The sequence below is a fragment of the Lichenostomus cassidix genome, chromosome 7 (genome assembly GCF_008360975.1).
Source record: "Lichenostomus cassidix isolate B80296 chromosome 7, HeHo_3.0, whole genome shotgun sequence".
In the NCBI taxonomy this organism is placed as follows: domain Eukaryota; kingdom Metazoa; phylum Chordata; class Aves; order Passeriformes; family Meliphagidae; genus Lichenostomus; species Lichenostomus cassidix.
In genome coordinates, this window is record NC_139488.1 from 34,853,684 (window position 1) to 34,880,750 (window position 27,067).

Genomic DNA, 27,067 nt, shown 5'->3' on the forward strand with positions numbered 1-27,067 from the left:
TGAATAATTATTAAGAGGTGCAGATCTGTAGATTTGGGATCCCAGCCTAAGATGTTCAGCCTGTATGTGTTGGTTTGCTTCCATGGGCTGGGATGGAACGATGCCTACTTCCTGCAGCCGGGGATGGATGATCCCTCTCTGCACAGCTCTGGAGGAGGCTTAGGGAGACTCTCTGTCCTAAGCCAGAGCTGGACTGCCTGAGCTGGGTCTTACCAAGCATTACAGAGCAGGATCAAGGTCTTTATCCAGTTCACGGCTGCTCGGAATTTCTTTTCATACAACATTTGTTCGGAATATAAGCAAACATTTTATTTCTGCTCCGAGCTTTCCTAAGAGTGGAAGCAGCGTAGCACAAGATACATATTTTCTCCGTCTCTACAAGGCCTTTTCATTTGGTCTTGATACTCATCTGTAAGTATTTTACCCTCTCATATGTTCATATATACTGTAAGTCAAAGGAGCTTAAGTTTTCACTTCTCGCACGGCGTTGCAATCATTCTGTTTCACGTGGTGCTTCCTATGTGTTGCATCTCAGCAGCCTCAGGCCTTCTCTAAGTCACTGTTCTGACCTTCCCAGCAAGAAGGAATTGAAACTGCAGTCAAAGATTAGCGTGGGATATTCAAAACCTAACCATAATCTCTTCTACCTCTTTTCCTATTTCAGTCAATCCTTATTTTGAGGATCGAATCTCTGTTTCCTGCTGGCTTGAGGAAGGTCTGTCAACATGATGATGTATCAGCATCCCTCAGCAGGACCTGTTGAGAAGACAGAGTTTGGGTTTGGCCCATCCCAGCACTGATTTATCCTTTTTAAATCTAACCCTGTGAGTACGAGCTCAGGAGATGTGTCAGAACTTCATGGGGTTTGTGCACACAGATTTGGGCACTTCAGCATTGTTAGAGTAATGGACTTGATGAACTCAGAAGCTGTTTCTAACCTTAATGATTTTATAATTCCATAATTCTAATTTTTAAAGGTAATGAGCTCTCAGCTGTAAGGAATGTAGTGCCATGGGTTGTTGGCTGCAGTCAATGTATTTAATTATATATGAAATACACATGCATATCTATGTTAGAAAATATTTTGTAGAATCTGGTGATTTGAAAAGGGAGACCTTAGAGCACCTTCCAATGCCTGAAGGAGCTCCAGGAGAGCTGAGAGGGACTGGGGACAAGGGATGGAGGGACAGGACACAGGGAATGGCTTCCACTGCCAGAGGGCAGGGAATTCTTCCCTGTGAGGGTGATGAGGCCCTGGCACAGGATGCCCAGAGAAGCTGTGGCTACCCCTGGATCCCTGGAAGTGTCCAAGGCCAGGTTGGAGAAACCTGGGATAGTGGGAGGTGTCCCCGCCCATGGCAGGGGATGGAATTTGATGATCTTCATGGTTCCTTCCAACCCAAACCATTCTATTGTTCCATGAAAATACATCAACTTGTTTTCTTCAGTATCTGCAACATGAGTAAATATATCTTCTAAGAAAAAAGCAGACAACTGTAATAATTTTCTGATTATATGTCCTCCTCAAGGAGTTTTGTGGGGCAAGAAAAGAAGAAATATTCATTCTTGTTCCATAGAAATGAATTAAAATTTTGTCATTACCACCTACAAGAGGACAGAACCCCAACTGCTCTGTAAGTGAGAGACCAGTGGCTTCTTTTTGTTTCTGGTTATTATTTATAAATTCTGAGCAAGCAACTTTGTTATGAGACTAAACTCATTTGCAACTTGTGAATTTTTTTGACAATGCATATGTTCGTGCTTCACATTTTGTCATCTCCTTTTAGGAGACTACACGAATTTCCATCATTTCACTCACAAAAATTTCTGATAGATGGGCAAAGCCTTAGAAATAGATGTAGAAACTCAGAGAACAAACAGAAATATTGGATGGTAGATGAGACAAACCTAAATTTTGCAGCAAAGGAAAAGGTTATCAAAGTTTCACTTTCACAAACTGTGGTTTCTTGTAAGGGGTTGAAGGCAAGTGGTTGTGGCAGGTGAGGTTATCACGTTTTGCTATAGTTAGAACTCTGGACTGATTCTGTGCTGTTGTTTGTTGAGATGACTAAGTTGTCATTTTTAATTAGCTTTATGCTCCTCTCAAAGGCTAATTACTTTACTTTTTATCAAGAACACTTGATTGGTAATGACAAGGGTGCCATGGTTACGTATTTTTAGAGAATTCCCCAACCTGCACCATTACATGATTTCTTGTTCCCCCTGGATTCTTTGTGCAGCAAAGCCTTCAGTAAAAATAATGGTTAAGAAAAATGGAAGTTTACTGAAGATATTGGTGGAAAAAAGTAACTCTTGATTTCTTTTTGGCAGGAAGGTCATTGCTAATATATTTAATCAGTGTAAAAACCATTATGCTTAGCTTACCTCCCTGCCAGTGACACTCATGATGCTCTATTACCACTACTGAAGTTACCTGGGGCAAACTGAATTTGAGACCTTCGTTTTTTGCCCTCTTTTATTTGTCTATAGCTGTGTATCTCCCCTGGTGGTCACGGAAATATGGACAGAATGAAGTGCATCCTTATTTCCACGTGTGCATCTTGCACAACCAGACCCTGACTTTCAGAGAGCCTTCACTGCCCTGTTTTACCAACATTGGGTTGGAGAGCCCTTGGGATAAACATGAGAGGTGCAGCCACAGGTGAAATGTTTTTTCTTTACCAACCTGTAGATTGCTGTAATCTGCCCTTGTTTGAAACAGCAGCAGCCCCAGAGGTGATGTTTCTGTGAAGGGGGGAAACAGCAATGGGAGACATAAATACTCCTCTGACACTTTTTAGGAAAACAGTTATACCCAGAGAATCGCTGCTTTTCTCCTGTTCATAAATACACGTCAGATGTGTGGTAAACCAAATTCTCCCAGGAGCTTGTCCTGAAAGAGGGAAAGACATGATGATTTAGAGTCTACATCTGCAGCTCTACAGCTGCTTTGGTACCTGCTGCTGGGGAGAATTCCCTGCACCAGCAGCCTTCTCATGCTGGCCTTAGAGCTCTTCCCAGAGCAGAAGCCCAGGGGAATCAAATGCTGTTCCTAACCCACTGGAAAGGTAAAGAGGGGACAGCCACCAGTTTCCATTGCAAGGGGACAGGGACTCCCTGGTGACAGCAACCCTTGCCACATTCTCCAAAATCTAATGAGAGCAGGATCAGAGGGGAGAGTTTCCCACACTGAAGGGAAGGTTAGCATGGTGTGATGCTGGCATGACCCATGTGCACTCAAGCTCCTGCAGGAGCTCCTGGAGGTTGTGTTTGGATAGTGAAGGTCTGCTGGAATGGCCTCAGTGGTAGGAACCATGTGTGAGACATCTCTGCAGGAAGGCAGCTGGAGATGTGAGGATGTTCTGGAGCGAAGGCTCGCACAGTCCCAATGTTTTGACGTTATCCTTCTCAGAGACAGACAGGGAATGCAGCAGCTCCAGCCACTGAGGCAGTGCAGTGTGAGTCCTTGCAGTCTACGTGTAAAAAACACCTTCTTGACTAAGCATCTTGTCTCCTTAATGAGCCAGTAACACATCTATGGTTTCAGTAATTAAAGCAAGGTTTCATTGCTACTTACTGATGTCAGAACCAAGGAGGAAGCAGAGAGAGATGCATAAGGTAGGCTGGTAACCACTCTGGGAAACAGGCATTTGGTACTCTGCTTCCTCTGCTGCCAGAAAAATAGACAGGATTGGATCCTAAAGGTATCAAATGCCTAAATTTTATGGAATTTAATATGAGTGGCTAAATGCTGTGGGGATCTGGTTTTAATCTCTATGTGCCTCAGGCCTTGATCCACCCTATAAGTACAGTGATTCTTCGCCATTCACAGTAAAATAAAATAATAAATTCATTATGGAAAATGAGGTGTTCAGCTATTGTTATCTTTGAATATAAATATATTAATATCTAAGCAAGATATATATATATTTTTGAGTTTTGATTATGGTATAGTTTTCCATTTTAGAGAGAAGTGCTTGTTGATGAACTGATTGTTGTATTCCCCAGCTGTAATCAGGATAAGGTTCCCTGCCAGACGTTCACAACCAGCAAGGATCAACAAGAAGGTAAGGTAAAGGTTCAGCTTTTAGAAGTCAGACCAATAATATTCTTTCCTCAAGGCAAAGCTGAGCCTATTTCACTTTCAGGCTAACTTTCAGCATCTCTGCTTTCTATGTGGTGCCTTGCTTCCAGTATAAATAAATGATCCCACATTCCGTCATGATAACATATGCTCATGCAGAGCTCAAAATTAGAAGGAATATGAAGTGTTCTATTAATTGCATGAATGTTGATTGTTAAAATCATGTGCTAATTGGTAATATCTGTGTGCAGTAGGTTCCCGCAATATGTGTTAGATTACATTAACTGTGCTCGTGACTCAGATATCAGCATTATGCCTTTCGTAGAAGGAGCTTTTTTAGACTTCGTGTAATTAGGTTCTATAGATTATCAGCGTGGAAAAATTAGTAGAAGGCTGTGTAAAGGGCATGTGAAGTTAGAGGCATGAGGAATACTGAGCTCCAAAGATGCATCTGCTCCTCTTTCTCAGGGTTTGCTTTTCCTCACATCCTCTCCAAAGTAATTCTCACCATGTTTGTCTTGAGGTAATTCCCAGGGAGCTGAGTACCTCACTGCCGTGGTGATTACACCTGAAAGTTGCCATCTTTTTCTTTTTCTGAAAAGTGGACCTTCTCACTTTTCAGTCTTTTCCTTTGCCTTTCCCAGGCTTTGACCCAAGAAGCATTCAGGTACATTGCAGATGAATGAGATTATCACTGTACTCACCTATCAGTGGAGCAGTTGAGCATAGTTAGCAACACGACTCTCCTGTACCAGATGTGCTTCCTCTCCATGCCTAATCCCTGAGGAAAAATTCATATGGATCTGTTTTGTTCACTGATGTTTTAATTTTATTGAGTGCCACGAGTATTTGTTAAAATAAGCAAGGTGGAAGGAACTGGGGCTTGTAGCTAAATATGGTGAGATGTGAGTGTTTTTGAGAAATGTGATGGTTCTTTCCACTCTCTGTGTGGCAAGCACGAGGGCTGGGCTCCAAACTACCCAGATCTGGGACTTTTCATCAAGAATGTAGTGACAGGACACAGAGTGCTGGGTTCAAACTGAAAAAGGAGAAATTAAGGTTGGCTATGTGGAATAAAATCATTTCCTGTGAGGGTGCTGAGGCCTTGGTTAAGGGTGTCCAGAGAAGCTGTGGCTGCCCCTGGATCCCTGGAAGTGTCCAAGCCAGGTTGGACAGGGCTTGGAACAACCTGGGACAGTGGAAGGTGTCCCTGCCATGGCAGGGGGTGGCACTGGATGATTTTAATGTCCTTTCCAAACCATACCATGAAAGTTTTCATATTTTCATAAAGAAAGACTGAAAATGTAAAAAAAGAAAATATTTTCAAAAATATTTAGAGAAACACCAGGCAGATTTTTCTGTTGTTAAGAAAAAAAAATTAAATACTTCAAATGTTTCATGGGCTGCATTGAGAAAAATATTCAGAATCGAATTCTTAACTAGCATAATTTTAATTCATCTTACAGTGGACCAGCTTGGTAATGATGCAATGAATTAAAACAGGTTGTCTGAGAGGAAAAATGGATGCAGTTTTGGTAAAGAGAGCATTTACAGAAGTGTTAGAAATCTTGAGTCTTATCAGGGCTGTTGCTCTAATATCTCTTGATTTACTGATCTTGAAACAGGCAAACCTCATGGGTTCGTGAGCTTAATGTTAAGGCACACTTCATCAGTTGTCCTGAGCAATGCAAAGATTTAAGAGGAAATCAGTTTTAGCCCCCATCCAAAATGTTGACACTGAATCAAACAGAGCATGAACTATATTCACAGTTTTAATTAAAAGAAAAACTGACAAATTACCAACATTCTAGTGTTCAGGAGATGGTTATCTGTTACAGAAATATGTTTTCTAATGCACATGCTCTCATACATGAAATAGTTTCTAGATTTATTTTATTATAATTGTAAACTATGGCACAAACACTTAATCTTACCTACTTTAAAATGTTTTCCAATTTCTTAGCAACTCTTCCTCTTCCCCCCTACCTCTGACTCACAAAATGATGCATTGAAAAGGATGAACAAATTTAGTAGATGAGGTGACCACTGGAAATATGTGGGAAAACGAATAAAAAGAACGAATAAAAAATGAATAAAAATAAAAACTAACCAGAAGGAAATTGCTTACTAATTTTTAAGTTAAAAAAAAATTAATCTAAAAATGACTGGTGCCTTTCAAAGGTTAACTATCAAATTAAGTAACATGGACTTACAGTGGTCATTGGCTACCTGGGGGAATGAACTGTTAAATTACTTTGTTCAGGGCACATAATTTACTCAGAGATCAGCTCCTCTGCCTCTGTGGAAACTCTGCTTGTTCCAGGGAAGGTGAAGGAGGTCCCATGAGGACCCAGCCACTGGTGGGAGCATCTGGAGTAAATAGTGTGTGTTTCCAAGGAGGTAAAAGCAAACTGGGGAACAGGGCAAGTTGTTACTCCATGGGGAACAATAAAAATCAGTTTTCTCTCATTTCCTTTGGACTGCTAAAAAATTATCTAAATATTTGGAGAGCAACTTTTCACACGGGCACAGAGTGATGGGACAAGGGGGAATGGTTTTATACTGACAGAGAGCAGTTAGATGAGATGTTAGAAAGGAATTATTCCTGACTGGGAGGGTTTGAGGCCCTGGCACAGGGTGCCCAGAGAAGCTGTGGCTGCCCCTGGATCCCTGGAAGTGTCCAAGGCTGGGTTGGATGGGGTTTAAGCAGCCTGGGATAGCGGGAGGTGTCCCTGGATGGCAGGGGATGGAATGAGATGGGCTTTAAGATCCCTTCCACCCCAAACCTTTCTGGGATTCTGTGAGCTGGCAAACCCACCCCACTGCCCTGTGCTGTCAGCAAGGGGCAGGGGAGAAGTGCAGAGCAGCCTCTGCCAGGCAGGATTTTGGCACATTGGGCTCAGCTTTGTGCACAGCCAGGAGAGCTCTGCAGCACCCAGCGCTGAAGGACGTCACTAATCCTAACGAAGCCAAAGGGAATCCAGCACAATGCTGTTCTCTTCCCATTATTCTCTGTCCCATTGTTTCAAGCTGGCAGGAGCTGGCAGCCTGGAAGGAGATGTCACTGCAGAGCTGGCTGTCCTCGAGAGCTGCTCTGGAGTGTGGCTGAGGTCCATGGAGGGGCTGTGGTGGCCCCAAACAGCCTCAGATCTGCCCCTAAATCCAGCCAGGGGCTCTGGTGAGGAAGGCAGGCTGACCCTGACACTCCAAGAGTGCTGGGAGAGGAGCAAAGTCTGCCAGCAGGAATCTCTTTCAGTGCTGCTCTCACCTGATTGCAGAGCTGCATCTTCCTCAGGTGTCCCAGCAATGATTTTGGGAACCAGGGCAGCCTCCCCAGTGCTGAACTGATCCCAAAAGTCTTCTTTAAAAGATTTTTTGGTGACCTATCAGGCCACTGGCATGGCAGAAATTATTTCTCCCCTCCCTTTAAGAGCTATGTTTCCCTGCTGTTAATCCACCCCATAAAAAAACCTTAAATATATACTGGGAAAAATGTTATGCCTACTTAAGCAAGATAGTTGCCTGTAATAGTGTGCCATAAAGCAATCTGAAATGTTTATTGTCTGTTCCTCAACTGCAGTTTTATTTCTTTTTAGCAGTTTTTGTATCGACGGGATTTTCTTCACTATGAAAGACTCAAAAGAAGTTTTTCCCTTTTCCTGAAAACAGTGATTATTTGTCCAGCAGATCCTCCTGCCAGTGCAGATACGTACAAGAATTTTTTACAAAACTTCCAGTTTCCTAAACTTTTTTCCAGTAAAAAAACATTGTTTAAATCAATAACAAGCCTTGATATGATAGGCTTTAAAGGGCAGCCTGACTTCCAAAGGAGCAGATAATGTTAAACAAGATGTCTTTTGTAAAGACTTAAATAGGAAATCAGGAAAAGAAAAGAAAAAAAAAAAGGAAAAAAAAATAAAAAAGCCAAGGTTAGGGGGTGGTAAAGATGTTGCTGCTAGATCTAACTCCAGAGACACAATGTGTATTTCATTGCCACGAATAAACTGTATCCAGGGAACGAGCAAATGAAAAAGTGAGGACAGGAGATATCTTATTTTTGTTGTTTGTTTCCAAAGAGTCCACCCCCACATAGGTCACTTGGAATTCATTTGTCTACATCCTGGACTGCACGTAGGGGAAAAAAAAAATGCCTGGGATCTGAGAAAGAGGAATGCGATAGGGCATGGGAATCACAGCGTCACGGTGGTCACCAGAGCATAGTTTGGCTCCTCTTAAAACAAGCAAGCACCGTTGGACCTCTGCAAGAGCAGCAAATCGGCTGCGCTATCGGGATACCTATCAGAGCCTGAATGCTTGAGAAAAAGTGTGTGGGATTTCACCCGGAGCCTGGGGCGTTGCAGGGCTCTTGGAGCTGCTGCTTTCCTCTTGACATCCAGTACTACTCGGTGACCTCGGCAACAATCCAGTGTACTGTTACAGTTCATTTCAATAATTAAACAGTTCAGGGATGGCAGAGCTTTCTTGTTGTCAATAGAAAATCAGGGCTGCTGCAGTTTGCTTTTTATTTTTTTTTCTCTTCTTTCTCCCTTCCTCTCTCCCTCCGCTGAAATCCGAAGTGTTTGTTTTTAATTATATTAGCTAGAGACAATTAATTTCACAATCCGAACAAAAAAAAAAAAACAAAAAAAAAAACCCCACGTTTTGCGAGAAGGACTGGCAACTGGTAAATGCAATTATTATTGTAGCACATTTTCAAAGGAAGAGATCCCAGCTCCAACAAAGTCATATGTATAAAATTTCAGTCATAGAATATCGTCTCAAACAGCAGATTTACTCTGCAAGAGATGGGAGCTGCTCTCCCATCTGGAGCTATGTTCTGTTCATGCCACGTGGACCCATTTGATACCAGCTCTGAAAAAAACACCAGCCAGCAAAATAGACCCCTGTCCATCAGCTCCTGCAAGGAAGTGGCTGCTGTGCCCCTTTAAACTTGCCTGACGTAGAGATGATTAATACCAGCCCCTTTTTAAGTGCAGCCTCTCAACAACAACTTAAAAAAAAAAAAAAAAAACCCTCTCTGTGCAAACGGCAGCATTTACATTTCTGCTGCCGGAGCAAAAATGAAAATAATTCAACTTTATGTCTTGCAAAATTTCCTACAATTAAAAAGCTATTTTTTTGAGGCGCTGGCTGTGCCCCTTTCATTGCCCATCTGGCTGCCTCCCAGCTGCTCCCTGGCTGACTCCGTGCTCTGCCACCAGCGCGTTGGGAGCTGCTGCTCTCTGCTCTCCCAGCCCTTTTTCCCAGCGTTGGTCCTGCAGGATTGCCACGGTCTGGCCTCACTTATGCTGATTTACTTTTACAGGATTCTGTCAAAGAGCTACGGATTTGTACTGCAGAGATGAACAGCAAAGTTTAACTCCTCGGGTCGGGAGTGCCAGAAGAGCTCCAGGTCCTTAGGGAATGTTTTGTGCCACCCCCTCTGCTGGCACACAGCCTGTCCCCACTGTCACACTCCATTCCTTGGCAATGCTCACTTTACATGCCTCACAGAGCTTTTACCTTTTCCCATTTCCTACCAGCGTCATTGACCTAGCAATATTAAACCAAAATATTCTGAGACATTTCCTTTGGAAGCACTGACATCCTTATTCCCAGCAAACAGTGCTTTATTTCCCAAATAGCTGAAGCCTTTCTGTGGGGTGGCTGCAGAGGGACAACCAGATCCACAGAAGGGCTCTGACATAGTCTTGCTTAAATTGTAGGCCTGGTAGATGATTTTAGCTTGAGTCAGGGGTAAGGGAGCCCTTGCAGGGAGCCTTTATTTTAAACCAGCAAAAGGAAAACCTTCACTTAACATGAGTGAGTTGAATCTTTGTTGATGTAATCCAGGAAAGCAGAAGCTTGACTTCACAGAATCCCAGAATGGTTTGGGTTGCAAAGAACCTTAAAGCACATCTTGTTCCTACCTGCCTGCCATGGCTGGGACATCTTCCACTAGATCAAGTTGCTCCCAACCTGGCCTTGACATGCCAAGGAAATAACAACTTGGATAGTTCTATGGTGGACAGCAGCTCTTGTGGGATGTGGATGGTTGTAACCTTTATTTCCACCCCTTTTTGGGGCTGTTAAAACATTTTACATTAAAATAGTCAACACAAGGTAATCTATGGGCTCCAAGCACCAAGTAACAGCTGTCTGAGGATTATTTTCTGTATTAAAGGTCTAAAGCAGGAGTTAAACAGTTCTGGCTTTAAGGCTGCAGGTGAGGCTCTCAGCTTGGCCTTTGCAGTTCACACCTCCAGGCATGACAAACCTCTCACCTCTTAATTTTTGGACTTGATGATCTTAGAGGTCTTTTCCAACCTTAATGACTCTGTGACCTACCAATCCAGCCCTAGGAAGGAGGAGGTAAAAATATTCCCTGTGCAAACAAATTTTCAGGGTGGAGAAGCAGCTGCTAAAGGTGCAGCAACTTGTGGTGGAGCTGCTCTTCATTTCCAGGAAAGTTCCCCAAAATCTTGCAGAGCCATGTGGATCCATCCATACCAGAGGAACCAGCCTTGCCCTTTGCTTGTGTTTCTGATTCCTCTGCTTGCTCTTTTTTTGGCGGGAGGAGAAAACCTTGCAAGGCTGAAATGAAATATTAAGCCTCATTCTTTCCAGGTAAGTGCATGCCAAATCTCGCAACGATGTTGGCAGGCTCCCAAAGTTGCAAAATAATGAAGAAAACATTGAGTTTAGGACTTTGTGCCCATTTTAGCAGCATTCCTTGTAAGCGCAATTAAAGCTGCCACTGATTTGACCTCAGGAAACACAGCAAACATATAGAGGAGGGCTAAAAATTACCTTGAAAGGGGATTAAGTGTCACCTCATACCTGCAATCTTGTTCTTAAAAAAGAATGAATAAATAAATTATTATTTTAGGGCCACTGGAGTCCCAGTTTGCACATCCATGGTAGGTCAGGCCTGTCAAGACCAGCAGGAGCTGAGGTGCTCAGGATTAAAAGTAGCTTTGAGCATCTCTTGGGGTTCTGCTGAGCTGATTTGGTCTATGGACATGGTATTTAACACTTGTTAGTGTAGTTTTTGCACACATCTGGGCCACCTGGGAGGGCACCTTCCCACCAGGCAGATCCAAACCTTGTCTGCAGGATGGGACAAGAAAACAGTGTGGAGACAAATAAAGGTAGTTTAAGGACATTTCTGTCTTGCTGCCACTTGCTGTTACCATTATTGATGAATGCTGTTGTTGCAGGGAGAGGCCTCTAAGTGTGAAATAATTTTTGTTATTCTTTGTTATTCTCCATTATCCTATTTTTTACAGAAGTTACTTGTGACAGATGCAACCTTCCTGGCTCCAGAGGTAGTGAAAATAAAATATAGTGCATTACAATATGTTATGAAATATGAAGTATGGAATTCCCACACTGTAAGCCTGTTCTAGCTATAATAGGCTGAAACCAAAGGTTTTGAGCTCCTATTCTTAAGGATATTGCACACTAAGGTACAAAACCTCAGAGGAAAAGTTAAGATCCTTGGAATCACTCTGGTGGCCCCATGCATACCTGTAGAAGACTGATTTCAACGATTTATCGTTCAAATAATTTCCGCCTAAAAGCCAAATGAAGAAACTTCCCTTTTTCCAAGTTTCAATTTTTTTTAGGCTGCAAAAGAAAACCCCAGAAACACAGAAGCCCCCAGTGGTACCAGCTGGAATGTTGCTGGTGCATCTGTGGGTGACACAGACTGTCCACACTTTTTTCCTGACACAGCCCTCTAATTCAGTTCAGAAAAATGACATGAGCTGCCTGAACATCTGTTAGAAACTGCAGCTGAGAAAAAAAAAAAAATTCTCCTTGGGATACACCATGGACTATGAGGAGGACTTGAACCTCCTGCCATCGGTTTCAGTGGTAGGGGCTCAGACCCACTGAACTCTGGTTGTCCCCTCAAAATAGACTGGGAAACCAGAATTTTATAGCTAGGTGGTTATTTCTTTTGGAGCCAGGAATTGCAATCCTAATGACATGATTACAGCACTGAAAAGTGATCTAAAGTAATAAAACAGAGGACATTTACCTTGAGGACGGTTGTGTTTTGTTGTATATTTAAGAGAAATAACATGCTTGGCTAAGATACTTTTAACACATGGGGGTTTTTTGATTGGGGATTTTATTTTTTTTAAAAATATATAAAGGTTTCCAAGCAGAGTGACTCATGAGAGCAATGCTCTGATTCCTGTTTCATGAGCTGACTCTGTAGATGTGAACAGAGCTGCTGGGAACACAGGACCTGCTGCAAACATATTCTTGCTTATGAACCAGCAACTTTAACTTTGTGGTGCTTCAGACTTAGTAATATTTTCAGGTTTTTTTCTGTGCTTCTGTCTGTGATACACTTTGTGACAGTGAGAAGGAATTTATTATTTTCAGCTGATGGCTGAACAAAGTATTTAGCAGGGGTAAGGCTGAGACATGGAAATACCACTGAGCAAGGACTTCTGATCTACAGGTGCCTCTACCTGCTGCTGCACCCCAAGTAATCACTTTTGAAAACTTGAATATTCTGTCTTGGGATAAGTGAGGTTTTCTGACTCCATTTCTGCAGTGAGGAGGCACCACACCCTCAGTTCTCTGTTGATTGAAGGTTTTCACCTACTTTGCATTGCAAATATGTGTATGACTAATTCAAACCCACTGGCTTTTACTTTTTCCTACTTTTTGTCTCTACAGCTTTCCCTTTAGCTGAAATAATGTTTTCTTCTCCCTGGCCTTTAGACCACGAGGTTCACTAACAGTGAACAGGTTTTCCTGGAGCTTCAGCTAAACTGAAGCTATTCTGTTAGGTGGAATGAAATATAATAAGTTTAAGATAGATCAGAGTTCATAAAGTTTTTTCCTAAGTTTCCACGTATCTCTGGTTATTCTACTTCTGTCTAGACTTAATAGATGTGTTTGAATTTTAGCACCTGGCTAAATCCTACTAACCTTCAGAAAGTTTTGCCCCAGTTTATTCAACAAATGAAGCCAACCGCCCAAGCACAACTAGAAACCACTAGAAAAAACATTAAAAGCTCTGATTTATGCTGGATATCAGAGGAAATCATCTTATCCCCTCTGATATGCAATCTATGAATGTAGAGAATTTTGGCTGACTCATGAGAGTCCCAGAATGGCAGTAGATGTTGACAGATATATTAAGAAGAGCTAAGCAATTTTTTTGTACCAACGCAGAGGCAGGGGAGATTTGTTCATTAGTTGTCGGTGAAATTACTGAAAGTGCTGCAATAAAGTTTGGTAAACTTTTTACCTTCCCTAATCACAGGCTTACCTGGGTCACAAGCATTAGTCATGGATATTCATTGCAAACTGCAAGCTCATAAAAGACAGCATATGGCAGCCCCGAATTTCTTGCTATATAAAGTTAAATTCACAGTAATAACATCTGTGCAGAATTTAGAGCCCCACCAATTAAAGTGAGGTCAGCGTGCTGAGGCAGAGATTGATGGCATTCTGCAAATCTTAAATGACAAGTTAAATAGGTATAAAATAAACAAACAAGTTTATTTCTTATTAAAGAGCAGACAAGCGGGGTGAGAATGCTGAGTGCTTGGTAATGAGGGCCAAGAGGAGCAGGGCAATGCTGTGGGCTGTGGCTGGGCTGGAACTCAGCAGCAAAGGTGCACAAGGAGCACCTCTTGCTGCCTTTTCTTGCTGGTATAATACAAATTACAAATAAAAATAGCTGAGCAGGACCCTGAAACCCTAAGCTGTGAAACTCAGGCTGCAAAAATGGTGAAAGAAGAAGGGGAAGACACAGGAGGAGTGGCTGGGTTAACCAGGTTTGTTCAGTCTGGGGAAGAGGAGACTGAGGGGAGACTCATCCTGGTCTACAGCTTTCTCAGGAGGGGAAGAGAAGGGGCAGTTGGCAATCTCCTTACCCTGGTGACAGTGACAGGACCAGAGGGAATGGCCTGAAGTTGTGTCAGGGGAGGATTAGGTTGGGTATCAGGGAAAAGTTCTTCCCCCAGAGGATGGTTGGGCACTGAACAGCTCCCCAAGGAATGGTCACAGACCCAAGACTGCCAGAGCTCCAGGATCATTTGGACAGCACTTCCAGGGATGCACAGGGTGGGATTGTTGGAGTGTCTGTGCAGGGACAGGAGTTGGATTCAATGATCCTTGTGAGTCCTTCCAGCTCAGGATGTGCCATGATTTTATTCTCTGCTCAGACTGGATGCTTAAGGTTTATAAAAGAGGAATCAGGCAATGTTTCTGACAATATCTGTTTTCATAGTTATGTCCTTCATTTCTCAACCTGTTTTTAAATGACAGTGGGCAAAGCATCACTGCCAGAGCCACAGCATAATTCTGGTTATGGGCAGGAACACCTCCGTTATAACTTAGCTTCTAGATTGTTTTTTTTCTTAAACAGGTGATGTAAATTTCTAAAGTGATTTCTGCCTTGAAGTTTTCAGTGTGTGATGCAACATTTGCATGGAGAAAGAGTTAAATTTCAAGTGGTGAGTAAAATCACCCTAATTGGGGTGACCCCACCATGGAGCTCTTTGAGTCAGTTTGTCTGTCATGTTGCCCTTGAGATTTAAGAAGTCCTTTTCAATGAAGGCAAAAGCACTGAAGAGAACTTCCTGTTTAAAAAGGTGGAATTTAGTTGGTACTTAACCAAACCTGCAAGTAAAACTTCAATGTTTTAAACCAATATGAATTGAAAAAGATGGAATTATGGCTTTACCTGAAGCCTGGGTAGCTTCTGTCCTTTTAGTGCAATGTGACCCTCAAGTCATTATCCAAAGGGATTCAGCTCAGACTTTCCCAATTCACAGCCAGGATTTTTGCTCATGGTTTTCCACAGTGCTGCACACGAACGTCTGAAGCAACATTTCCAACCCTACAGCAGGGTAGGGGGAATGGGAAAGAAGGGGAATGTATGTTTTGCTCAGTTGTGAAGCTGGAGACAAGGAAACTTGTGCTTGTTTGGGGTTTTTTCCCATGCAGTGAGAAAAACATGCAAATGAAGTGTGAAAGAGAAATTATTCTGCAAGCAGACAGGAACAGCATCACTGAAAGAACAGGGCCATCAAGAGAATCCCAAATCCAGGGCACAACTGAGAGAAATCACAGAAAGCTGGGACTAACACCATCACACTGATGGGCAAAGGTGATGTTTCAAAGGGAATAATCAATGAAAAATAGACCCACTTTGTTTTTTTTTTAATTTTATGGAGATAATTTGGAATAGGATGGATGAAGAAAGCTATTATATAATTTCAAAAACCTGCTACATCACCATTTCTCAACAGCCAAGTCCTGGTGTTTTGTGTGTGTCCAATCAGGCCAACCTAAATCGTGCAACCCTGATTTAGTCATAGAATTTTCTGTTTCCAAAGCAGGAAAAAAGCTGAAATACCTTGTTGGAAGGAGAAGTTGGGCAAGGGAAATATATTCTGCTGACCAAAAAATGAAACCATGTGTGAACAATGGGAGTGCTGTACTGGTTATCTCTAAATCGATGTGTTTATCAGCACCATTTTTGTACTGAGGGTTTTCCTGGCAAGCTCTCTGTTATCATAAAGGAAATTCACGGCTGGCAACTCTGCATGGTGGTCATTCACTAAAAATGAGAATTTTGTGTCTTCTGGCGTTGTATCAATCTCCACTAGAGCCTTATGTATAAACTAACTCTGAATATTGACTCAAAATTTGGAACAGTAAGTGCATTTCTTAGCTTAGAGATGAGCCTGATCTCTTTTTTCCTCCCGTAAAGAATAATAATGTCTTATTTAGAAGAACCTGTGTGTTTCTGGCCTGCACTCAGTATCCTGTACAGCTAAAAGACTGGATTTTGTTGAGCAAGGAGAGAGACTTTTCTCATCTTGGGAGTCATCCAGGGAAAAATAGGTATGCAATGGAAGTATGCAGGAAAGGCAATAGGTGATGATGTTCTTTCAACTGCACTTCCCAGCCAAGGTTGTATCATGTTTCTTGGATACCAAGGAACTTGGAACTGGGGAATTATCTGATGGATTTACAATTTGGAAATGTTTTACCTCAAAAAAACCCTGGTGTGCCAAAATCCAGTAGTTTAGAGGAAGTGTCTTTGTTTTTAGAATGATTCTGCTGGAAGTGGGTGAACTCAGTTCATGGAGAGCTCAGCTGGGCATGAATGGGGACCTTCCCAGGGAATGGGGACCTCCCCAGATCCTGCCAGGGTTGGGTCAGCCTCCTCTGGGAAGAACCTTCTGCCTGCAGGGGTCCTCGTATTGCTAATCCCTGCGGGAATTTTGATGGCAGAATTGCCCCAGAGACAGGGAACAAGGCAGATCTGGAAGCTGTTGAGCAAACTGGGACCCAACCAATGTCCCTTGTGCTGTCCCCATTGCTCTTGGGCACCTCAGGCCCCAGAGAGTGGCTTGCAGGGCTCAGCTCTTGCTCTATTTTGTTTCTAAGCAAGGATTTTCAGCGTTTGATATTTTGGGAGAAGTTTTGAAAAATTATCAGTTCTGATTCGCAATACAAAGATCCCCAACCAACCAAAACCGTCCCAGCAACTTTCAAAACAACAACAAAAAAGGGAATTTCAGCCAGTTACAGATATAATTCACAGGACTTTGCATAATTATGTTCAGTGAAGAGTCCACAAACTTTGGAAAAGCAGACATATTGCCTGTTTGTGTGCAGAAAACAGCAGTTTCCTTGATTTCCTTCCACTGCCATGCAGTTTCCATGTGAGTTATTGGTGGCACCTTGTTTCAATCCCACAGAAAAAGGTGTTTCAGTGGATGGTAAAGCCTGTGCTACACCTGTGTGCTGAGTATTATTTAGTTAATTCCCATAAAGGTGTTTTCCTAGAGGAGAAAAAGTTTGCCTCTGACTGGTAGAGATGCAGTCAAGGTGGTGTTGAATCAGCAAATCTTAATGCTAAAATTCTAACTCTAAAATTTCATGAGAAAATGTTCAATAATACTCAATTCTGGGTTTTTTTCAAAGGTGTCTGTACTCTGACAGCACCAAACCAGGAGCTGAGAGGAGCCTGGCCAGCGCCAAACATGATCAGAAATAGAAATCCTGAGCTCAGCCAGTAGTGACTGGAAGAGTTCTGGCTGGATGGTGCATAAAAAGCTTTGTGCAGTCACAGGTTTGTGGTAGAAAAGTTTGCCAAGGAAAAAAAAACACCTCAAAATTGCTTTCATGGTTATGCTGGGGATTTGGTTGATTTTGGTTATTTCTTTTCTTATTTCTGAAAAAAAGGGAACGAAGGCTTTCCAGGTTATTATTAATAATGAAGATAACATAACAATTCTATATACAATTTTATGCATAATTTAATATACAAAGCATTTTATACATTCACGATATTATTTTATACACGCACAATATAATTTATACATGCACAATATTATTTTATACATACCTAATACTATTTTATACATATATATAGATGTAATAATGTCACAGTGCCTTGCTCAGGAGATACATTTCTGGCTTCCAAGCTCCTCAAAATGAGTTCAACCTGTGTGGCCCTGAGCACAATGGCAGACAGGCATATTTTTTATTGCTGATTCCAACTCTCATAAATTCTTAACTTGCTTAGAATTTGCCAGATTAAATGAAAAGTTACTGTAATTAGGGATTTATTAAAACATGAATCCTTGACCCAATAGAATATAATAACTCATTTGTTTCAAATCAGGCCTCTTTAATGGTTCCATCTCTGGCCTGAGCAGCCCAGGCAGTTCACAATCACGTGTGTTCTCCAAATCCACTTGGAAAACGCTCTGTGAAATTTTTGATCCCCACACCCCTCCATAGGCAGAAGCACCTAAAAAAAAAGTGTCATTTTAATGAAAAATTCAAGTGCTGAAAACCTTTTTTATTCTGCGCTACGAAGCAAAGTCTACAAAAATACTCTTTTCGTACACAAGGTTCTATTTCGTGAACAACCTTCCCTCTCTGTATCTTCAAAACCAATAGATATTGATTTACAATCTTATAAAACAAGACTGTAAAATCTCGTACCATGGAGCTATAAATAGATATTTTAAAAAGATATGAAAATTGCTCCCAAATCAGGTCTATATAAGGCACTAGTCAGCAGAGAGCCATTTTGCAGGGGAATATAAACTGCAGAAAATAATTTCCATTGAAAATGCAAAGAAATCTGAGACTCCACACAAACAATGCAGGCAGAATTAAGGAATTACCCATTCCTCCTCCCCATCTCTGAAAGAAGCCTTCTCTTTTTTTTTTAATTGGTTGGCTGTAGAAAGCATATTACTATATTTGGGTCCTGTTTCCCTAGTATAAGAATAGTCCTACAAGGAATTCCCAGTAAAACAGCGTTGCAGTTCTACAGTATATTAAAAAAAAATACCATTGGAAAGTGTTATCCAATGGGCAGATGTTAACTTAAAGTGCACATTGTTTGGAAAAGGAGTTAATTAACAACTTATTAATTGGATAGAAAGTCTGAAACTGTTGTACTTCTAGCAAATACATAATTTTCTTCAAGTATTATTAAAGCGTTTTTGTTGTACCTATTAAAGATTCTTGTCTCTAAGTTAATTTCATTATGCTAATAAGCTATCATCGTTACAGAACCTAAGCTTTGATCCATGTTAATTGTCGTGATCTTCAAAGACAAAGTCACCACTTACTTTAAATGAATTTTACATCTTTTTAAAGAATCACACGGAAATTAGGGGAAGTAATTAATTTTTTATTATGTGTCTCAATATTTTTAAGGGAGGAAGTCAATGGTATTGGCTAGAATTCATTTTAACATTTAACTAGGGAAAACAGCATGAGGCAAAAAAACGTTCAGATGCAAAAGATTAAAGAAAATTTGAAACTGGGACCTAATTTGTCTTGATAAACTTTGGTGTTTAATATGCTTCTTTTGTTCTCAGTGTGAAACTGCAGGGTTTTGATTTGTAAAAACTTTTTGAAGAATTAATTCTTTCTAATTTTTATTCCTTTCTTTGCTTTCCTTGTACTCGGAGACAGTGGAGTTGACCTTCAAACCATAACACTTTTAAATATCTGTGAATATACAAGGTTAAATCTATTAGTGGTCTGAGATTAGCTGTTCTACACTTGCAAAGTGTGTACCTTCTGCTGCAAAATTTTATCTTTTGGTGAATGATAACGAGCTTACATCCACCCTACAAGTTTTCAGCAAATAATAGAATATGTGTTGCAAGTGATCTATGCCTCTCTCCTTGGAGTGCTGGTTATTTTAACCCTTTGATGTTACTCAAAGCTCAGTTCTGAATCAGTAAGACTTTTTTCTAGTTGAGATCAGGACCGAAATGTTTGTATTGACCACACTGCCAGGATTGACAATTTGAAATTCTCCTTTAGCTTTTTCAGAACTCTTTTGCAAAAAATGCAAATAAGAATGTAAAAGAAAAATTTATAAGGAAAGAAAAAAAAAAAAAAGAGAAGTAGAAAGGTTGTGCTGTTTTCCTGAAAAGATTCATAATTTTCAAGCCCTGCTACACTGAAACTTCTCTCATATTTTCAGAGTACAAGCATCCTGTTGCACTTGCAGTGAGAAGTGGTGCCTTTTTAAAAGGCAGCAGACAAAAGCAATTTAATGATAGCAGCAGTGATTGAAACAACAGCCAGATCTATCTACTGCCTCCCCCCTGGTTAGCAGCACAGAAGTGTTGTAAATGCAAGTAGACCTCAAGTTTGAGCTGAACCTCGGATTTCTGCAGCAGACAGGTGGTGAGCTCAGCGCCAGGATTTTTCAGCATTAATGCTGTACTCATTTAGACTAACACCAGGCTTGAGTGACCCTCATCTGGATTTAACCTCTGCCCTGTCAATCCACAGACATACTTTCAGATCTCAACATCAGTTTTGCTTTTTATTTTTTTTTTTTTTTTCCCTCTAAGCATAGATGACTTTAATCATTAAGCAGCTTTCATAACTGGAACATATACATGTGCTGCTCAGGGCTCTTTGATTTGTAATCTCGGGTTCTGCCCAAATAATCCCCAGCGTCTGAGTGAATTGAGCTGAAGTTCAAAATTCTTTGATTGAGAGTGTAGTGATGATTTGGCACAGGATTCTACTGCTTTTCTCTTTTTGTAGCAGGAGCTTTAGTGTGATAAAAGGACAGATGTGTTGTTCATTATCATTATTAGTAGTTGTAGTAGGATTGAGGTTGGGTTTGATGGTCTTGGAGGTCTTTTCCAAACAAAATAATTCTGTGATTCTCTAATTTTAATATTTGGGCATTTGTTCCATAGCCAGTAAAGAATTCTTTTGTAAAACAATCTTTTTCTTGCTTATTATTTTTTTTTTTATTTTGGTTTTGAGATGTCAGTTTTAATTAAGTTAAAACATAAAATATCTCTCGTTCAATTTTGATGCCCTTTTGAAAAACCTCAGGTTACAGTGGGTATAGGGCATGGCATGAAGGCATAACCTACCCTATTGTACAGAGAAGCAAGAGTTTCCTCACCACTTTAACAAATCCAGGGAAAGTAGTGGCTCCCAAAATATCCTCCCCTTGCCTGAGCAATTGAAAGGTGCAATTCTCCCTATCACATCTTTTCTTAATAATCATAACACCCCATAAATGTTTATGTAAATACACAGTTTAAAAGGACTCATCCCAGCAGCACTGTGCTTGTCAAGTGAGTCATTTTTTCACCTGGCAGGATGATGTTGTAAGGCTCAGTTGTCTTAACTAATCCTGGCTAAAACGCAAAATTCTGTTTTGTAAGAAAATTCCTGGCCAGCTCTAATCTTAACCTCTTGCATGTCTGTAGCTTCTAAATCGATGTCACAGTTGTAATAGCTTTGAAAACCCATATGTTTGTAAACTAAATAAACCTTGATATTCAAAGGAGATGAAGACAAGAATTACATCTCTTGGCAGTGGTGCTCTGAGCTCCGTTTCAGCTCGTGTTGGCTCCTCGTTTTTATGCCCGCGCACCACGCCAAATCTGCCTTATCTATGCAAACATATTAACACTGGCTGTTTGCTAATGCTGTGATGCATCAGCCTCTTATCTCCAGTTCTGACCCTAATGTTACATAATGACTCCGCATCGGTATTTCTTGATAGTTCACTGGGACCGCCTTCGCTTTCTCAACTCTTCGCTGGGAGCTGCCTCTCCTACCCACTGACTAAATCAGCTCCCGGCTGCTCCCCGCCAGCTAAGGCAGAAAGGCTGCCAAATAGCTTCCTGCTCAGAGATCTCTGTATCCTTTCTGTGTCATGGGCCGTCACCCTGCAGCTCCAGTGTTTTTCCCAGGTAATTTTCCCCGTTATATTAAACTGGTTTGGATTTAGTGTTGCAACCCCAGATCTTCCTGAAGTTGCCCCAAATCTCTGTTCATTCTATTTTCCACACTCTGCCATTAGACAGGCTCTAATATCTTCTTAAAACAAATGGGTGTCGCACTAACATGTGAAAAAAAAATCTTCACTAAAAATAATAAAAATGCCACCCTAAATACCATAGATGAATACTGATAAGTGTTCCTAATACTGCCTACTAGTACAATTAATGCCAAAAGAAGAAAATAAATATTTTTCATCAGTTCTATCTGGCCAAAAGTCCTCCTTTAGGAGTAGCATAACATATTCCTTTACATTATATAATTGCCTTAATTATCTTTTGGCCTATCCACAAAAGCTTGGTTCCATCTCTCTCCCCACAGCGTCCAAAGAATATGCAATTCTGTTCATTCCAGCTCTGAAAATGAAAAAAAAAAAAGCCTAAAAAGAATCTCCTTTAGCTATTTAGGAAAGGCTCAGAAAACTTTCCTAAGCCTGGCTGTTGTGTATGCCAAGAACTTTCTTATTTGTGGAAGATGTCCCCAAGCTCTTTGCTATTGTTCTGACGTTTTCCCCTCGCCCAGTCTGGCTTCTCAGCATTCCTGCAACAGCTCTGTTCGTCCCACGTCCCATCTATGGTGTGGAGCCTGCAGATGTGGGAAACTGAGGCAAGCCCTTTAAACCTTCCAGGCTCAGTTAGGAAGCCAAAATCATGAAATGTTGGAGCTTTCAGGGTTTCTGTCCTCTTAACGTGGAAGTTGCAGGATCCAAGAGGTTCTATCGCTTCTCACAGCTGTAAATGTCTGGTTAACAAACTCTGAGAAAACTCAGGAAAGCCAAAGGGTGGAGGACTTTGGGCAGCTCCCTGTCCCAAACTTTCTGTTTCCAGCTCACCCTTTGTCTGATAGAACTGAAAAGAACCCAAGGAGCCCTGCACATGACAGGCAACAGGCCTGCATGATATTTAGGGTTGGTCTCTACTGCAAAATTTTCATACTGCAACTTCTCAATTCTTTCTCCTTCTTCCTCCCTGGCTATTAAAAATTCCACTTTTAATGCAAAGCAGAGCCAGAGTTCTGTGACCACCCTACGAGCACAGCAATCTGTAACTCAGTTATAGGAAATCATTCCCTTTAAACAAGACACTGAGGACGTGATCCAAAACAGGATTTCCAGTATTCCGCGACCTAGATGACAGCTGGATTGACCTGCCTATATTATGCTCCAAAATAAAATGGAAAATGATCCAATTTTCCAATGTGTTAGTGAGAAAATATAAGTGAAAGGAAGTCAAAGAGCAGCTTTTGATGCTCAGTGGAGGTAGCCCTTATGTTGGACAGATTTGTACATAATTCTGGTATCTAGAGCTCAGAATTTTTTACCTCGAGAACAGTGGTTGCTAACTGGGTATTACCCCATTTTTTATATCTCAGAGAAGTTAACAGCATTCTGAGAAAAGCCCTTTGATTTCCCTGTTTTCCAGAGCAGTTGATTATGAAAACGAAGCTTGACTCGAGACTTGCTGTGGGAATGTTATTCGAGCACTGGTTAAGTGCCAGAATGTGTTGGGAAGGAAGAGTTTCCAGAAAAATATCGCCCTGATTAAAACCTGATTTGACTGAGTTTTCTCTATGCAAAGGGTTACCAGAATAGTAAGACAAAGTCATTAGTCAGATTTTCCTTCCCTTACTTGATCATTACCAGTGATGGTTTTATTGCTGTTTTTTGAATGATTATTGTCACAACAACTCATCCACGAGCTACTTAGGTGCCGCTTGCCTCACTCCTCACATGATATGTTAAATGTCCTGTTGATGCCTGTCCTTGTTTGGCAATTTTTCCACACTGCCCTTTTATGCTTTATAATGCATTTAATTGGATATATGAGGAAAAGATGGGAAGAAAGCCATAATACCAATGGGATTTTTGGTCCCTACATTATGTTCTTCATAAAGCCACCCTTGTGACTATCAACAGAAAGCAGGCTGTCAAAGGACAAAATTAAATCAGCAGAGAGCAGAGGACAATTAAAAATGCTATTTTGATAATTGAAGGGATTATACTTTTTTCTTTTCTTTTTTTATAAGGCCATTTGTAATGTTCATATGTTTAGGTCGGTTCTTTTCAAAAGATGATAAACTCTGTGGGCAAACCATATTTGATACTGGTTGAATAAGATCTTTAAAACTGGCCATGGCCCTGCTACCACTCTCTAAATATTGACTGAACAAACATCCACCACAGAATTTCAGTGAAACATGACTTCCTTTTTGTTCCCTCTCAGCCATGGATGTGGTTAAAACACCCTACTGTATTCTGCGAGTGCTGCCCTCCTCTTGGTAGGAGATCATAAGATGTTGGGGTTAACTGTCAGATGCTTTACTCTTCTAAAGACCTTTGCCTTTTAACTAAATGCTTGCTTATCTTTCTAATTTAACATAGTCCCACATTCTTTTTGTAGTAATTTTGGACTATCTGATAATATATAATGGAAAACATGTTTATGTCTTCCACCAGTTCTTGTTGCATATTTCAAATGCTTAGAACAACAATTTTCAGAAGCTTTCATTAAGGTTAATTTAAAAACTACATTAAATACAAACAGATTTTCTCACAAACAAAATGCAATGTGTACTTAACAGACTTCTGTATGTTATATTTGATAAACTACCTCATATAAATGCAAATTCTGACTTTCTGCCAGAAGAAGGTGGTACAGGAAATATTTCTATTAAACAAATAATGCTGGGAGAGCTAACTTCAAGTTGCTGTATGTTACACTGAGAAAGAAGATTTTTTCCTCTGAGGTCAGATATTTATTTATTTTATTTCCTCTGAGTGCTTTGCTGCTTCTACACTAAAGATGATGTAGTACAGCTCTGCATAAAAGGCAGGTACATGTATATATAGGATAAATATACATTTTTAGCCCATTTCTTTGTTAATGTTATATATGGCTATTGCTGATTCTTTTTGCCTTACAGAACAGCAGTATGGGAAGATGTCATGCTCTGAGCTGAGCACCAAAACTGAGCCAGAAGGGTTGGGAGGAGGAGAAGGAGCAACCCTCCAACCTGGAATCGTGAGGTATGATCTGAACTTGGAGCTTTTTGCTGGGTGCCAACTCATCCTGCTGCCGTTGGATAACGTTCACTTGGAAAAGGAGCCTGAAAAATAAGGCTGCCAGGGGCGACTCTGAAGAGCATATGATGGAAACAAGTTGAGTCACCAGCAGTGTGGCTGACATTGTTGGTGGAAACTGGGACACCCTCATGAGCCATTGTTCGCTGCACCTCGTCTGGTTTGTGTAGCTCGCTGAGTTGAAAGCTGGATCGGCGCTAACCTTGGGGTTGGAGGGGGATTTGTGCCATGTGGTTCCAATTGTCCATGGATGCTTTCAGCTCGTACTGCCAGTAATGATCCTTCCTCCTGGTCCTCCCACAGCCGTGGTGGTGTCCCAGCTCACCCTGATGGGCTGTGGTGAGCTCTGTTTCCTGATGTGGTCCTTTCAGAGGAAGCTGCTCTGCAAGTCTGCTGGGAGAGGGTTTGTATTCACTCTTCCCTCTGTCCCAATAGCAGCAGCTGCAGAGAAGTTTTCCCTGAATACATTTTACTGTGGAAAAGGGCTTTTTTTTTTCCTTTTTGAGCTGGTTCCTTTCCTCACTTGCTCTGACGCTGCCTTGGTTCAATTGTGGGAATATCTGAGGCTGGGAGTTGTTCTCTTGAGCACTTCTCATTTGAGGGTTGTGCAGAGTGAGACTCATACTGGTGTCACCACCTATTTCCATCCTGCTGGAGCACACAGCTCTGGTCTGGGAGTGTTTTTTGTGGACATGGGGGTGATGAGACCCACAAAAATAGCGAGTGATCACTTCAACCACCACCAAATTACAGCCATGCCTGAGGCAAATTACAACAGCTTTCTGACAGTGTCACCATGCTATCTTTGTGACAGAGATGGAGATAATGAGAATTAATTAATCAGTCTTTGATTAGAAAAAAGAGGAGGGGGAAATCCTTCTGCTGTGATTCCACTACAAAAATACATGAAACTGGTGAGGTTTTTGTTTGATGTTTCTTCTCAAATGCAGGGCAGGCATTTGTAATGCAGTGCTCAGGGTTTCATGGCTGCTGGCTTGGTTACCCTTCCAAACCCATCACCGAAGGACCAAAGGGGCAAGAGGTCCTCACTTGATAGATAAATCAGTACTTGCACCACGGGACTGATGCAGATGATTTTATTCTTACTCGGAAAAACTCCCTCTTATTCAAAGATCTTGCAACTCGCAGGTACAATCTCTTTGACTGGAGTCAACCCTGACTTCTTTGCAGTACCAGGGGTAAAATTCTGTCTTGTTCTCTTTAGACTGATGGCTAAATCTTAGAAATTGGTCTCTTATGATAAAACATGAACTACATGGTGCCAGTGTCTGACTGGAATTACAATTATCTAAGTAGATTCATTTGTATCCCTTTCATAGCAGCTTTTCTCTGGGCACAGAATTTTTCTGTGGGGCATGGGAAGAACCAAATTAATCTTATAAAGAGGAAGGGGTTTACACTGAAATCAATAGTTACAGAATTAACTGGGTAAATGACTTTTTCTTAATTCTTTCTCTTCTCAGAAGATGAAGTTTTGATGGGTACACAAATCCAATGGCTGCCAAAAAGCTGATATCGCATGAAATATTTCATCTCAGCTGCGATGAGCAAGTCTAGACTCTGGTATTAGTGAAAACTGAGAGTGTAAAAAATGTCAGTGTTGAAGTGGGAAAAAAAAACCTTGTTCTGGTTATTAAATATGAGTAAGTAATGCAGTTATGTTTTAAAAAAATGTTGTCATTTTAGAAAGAGCTACATGGATCTCCTGGGCAGTTTTAAATATAAGCCTTATATGTAATTTTGAATTTGGATTTAGATAATTCACAAACACAGGGTGTTTTTATTATTTCATAGAAACAAAGCATTAGATTGCACAGGCAGTAAGTAGGTGTGTCATACTGTTGAATTTCTTGGTGCAGCAGTCTCAGTGGCTGGTTTGATCTGCAAACTCTAAGGCCAAGCTCTTTCCCCTTTGTGTACTTTTTTTGCCCAGAGCTCTCAGATTTTCAATTTCAGCCAGGGAGAAACAATCTTATCATTTTGTCTCACCACCAAACCTTCAGCTTAACTTTAGCTGTTCTTCAGCCGAATTTAGGGGATGAAACCCCAAAGATGCTGCAGAGTTCCCAGCCCAGCCATAGCACTTCTGTGCAATGATGATGGTAAAATGAATTGTACCAAGAGCATCTATAAAAGCTGCAGCATCCCTGCAAAGAGCACATAATGTCATCATTTTTCAGTGGGTATCTTCTCTAAAGGCAAATAATCACTTTTCTCATTAATGGCCTGTAAATGGTTGGACTGAAACTTTTTCCTTCAGGTTTCAGCAAAGGTTAGGGGCAGAACATTTAACTTGTATGTGGGAATGCTATGGGGTGAATCATGTGGCTTCCTACTGTAAATCTTGAAGGCAATATAGTATCTGGGGAATTCTTTTCCTCTGTATCCTGGGAACTATTGTCGTTCTTACTTCTCCCCTTCACTCATGACTCTGGAAATTTTTACAAGGACACGTAGTGACAGGACAAGGGCAAAGAGTTTTAAACTAAAAGAGGGGAGATTTAGCTTTGATGTTTGGAGGAAATTTTTTGCTCAAAGGG

At 41.1% G+C, this 27,067-nt stretch overlaps 1 protein-coding gene and 1 long non-coding RNA gene across 2 annotated transcripts in view; both read left to right on the forward strand.

Moving 5' to 3' along the window:
* LOC146434941 (uncharacterized) overlaps positions 1–1,171 on the forward strand; it is a 40,454-nt gene extending 39,283 nt beyond the window's left edge. Inside the window, exon 6 of the mRNA XM_085065638.1 lies at positions 665–1,171. Within this exon, the coding sequence (XP_084921764.1) occupies positions 665–680 (16 nt within the window). The 3' untranslated portion in view covers positions 681–1,171. The remainder of the gene's footprint in view (positions 1–664) is intronic.
* A 2,737-nt stretch (positions 1,172–3,908) lies between these two features.
* LOC146434942 (uncharacterized) lies at positions 3,909–18,611 on the forward strand. Its single transcript, XR_014853555.1, has 2 exons — positions 3,909–4,067; positions 17,057–18,611. It is a non-coding gene; the product is annotated as an uncharacterized LOC146434942 (long non-coding RNA).
* Positions 18,612–27,067: the final 8,456 nt, after the last annotated feature.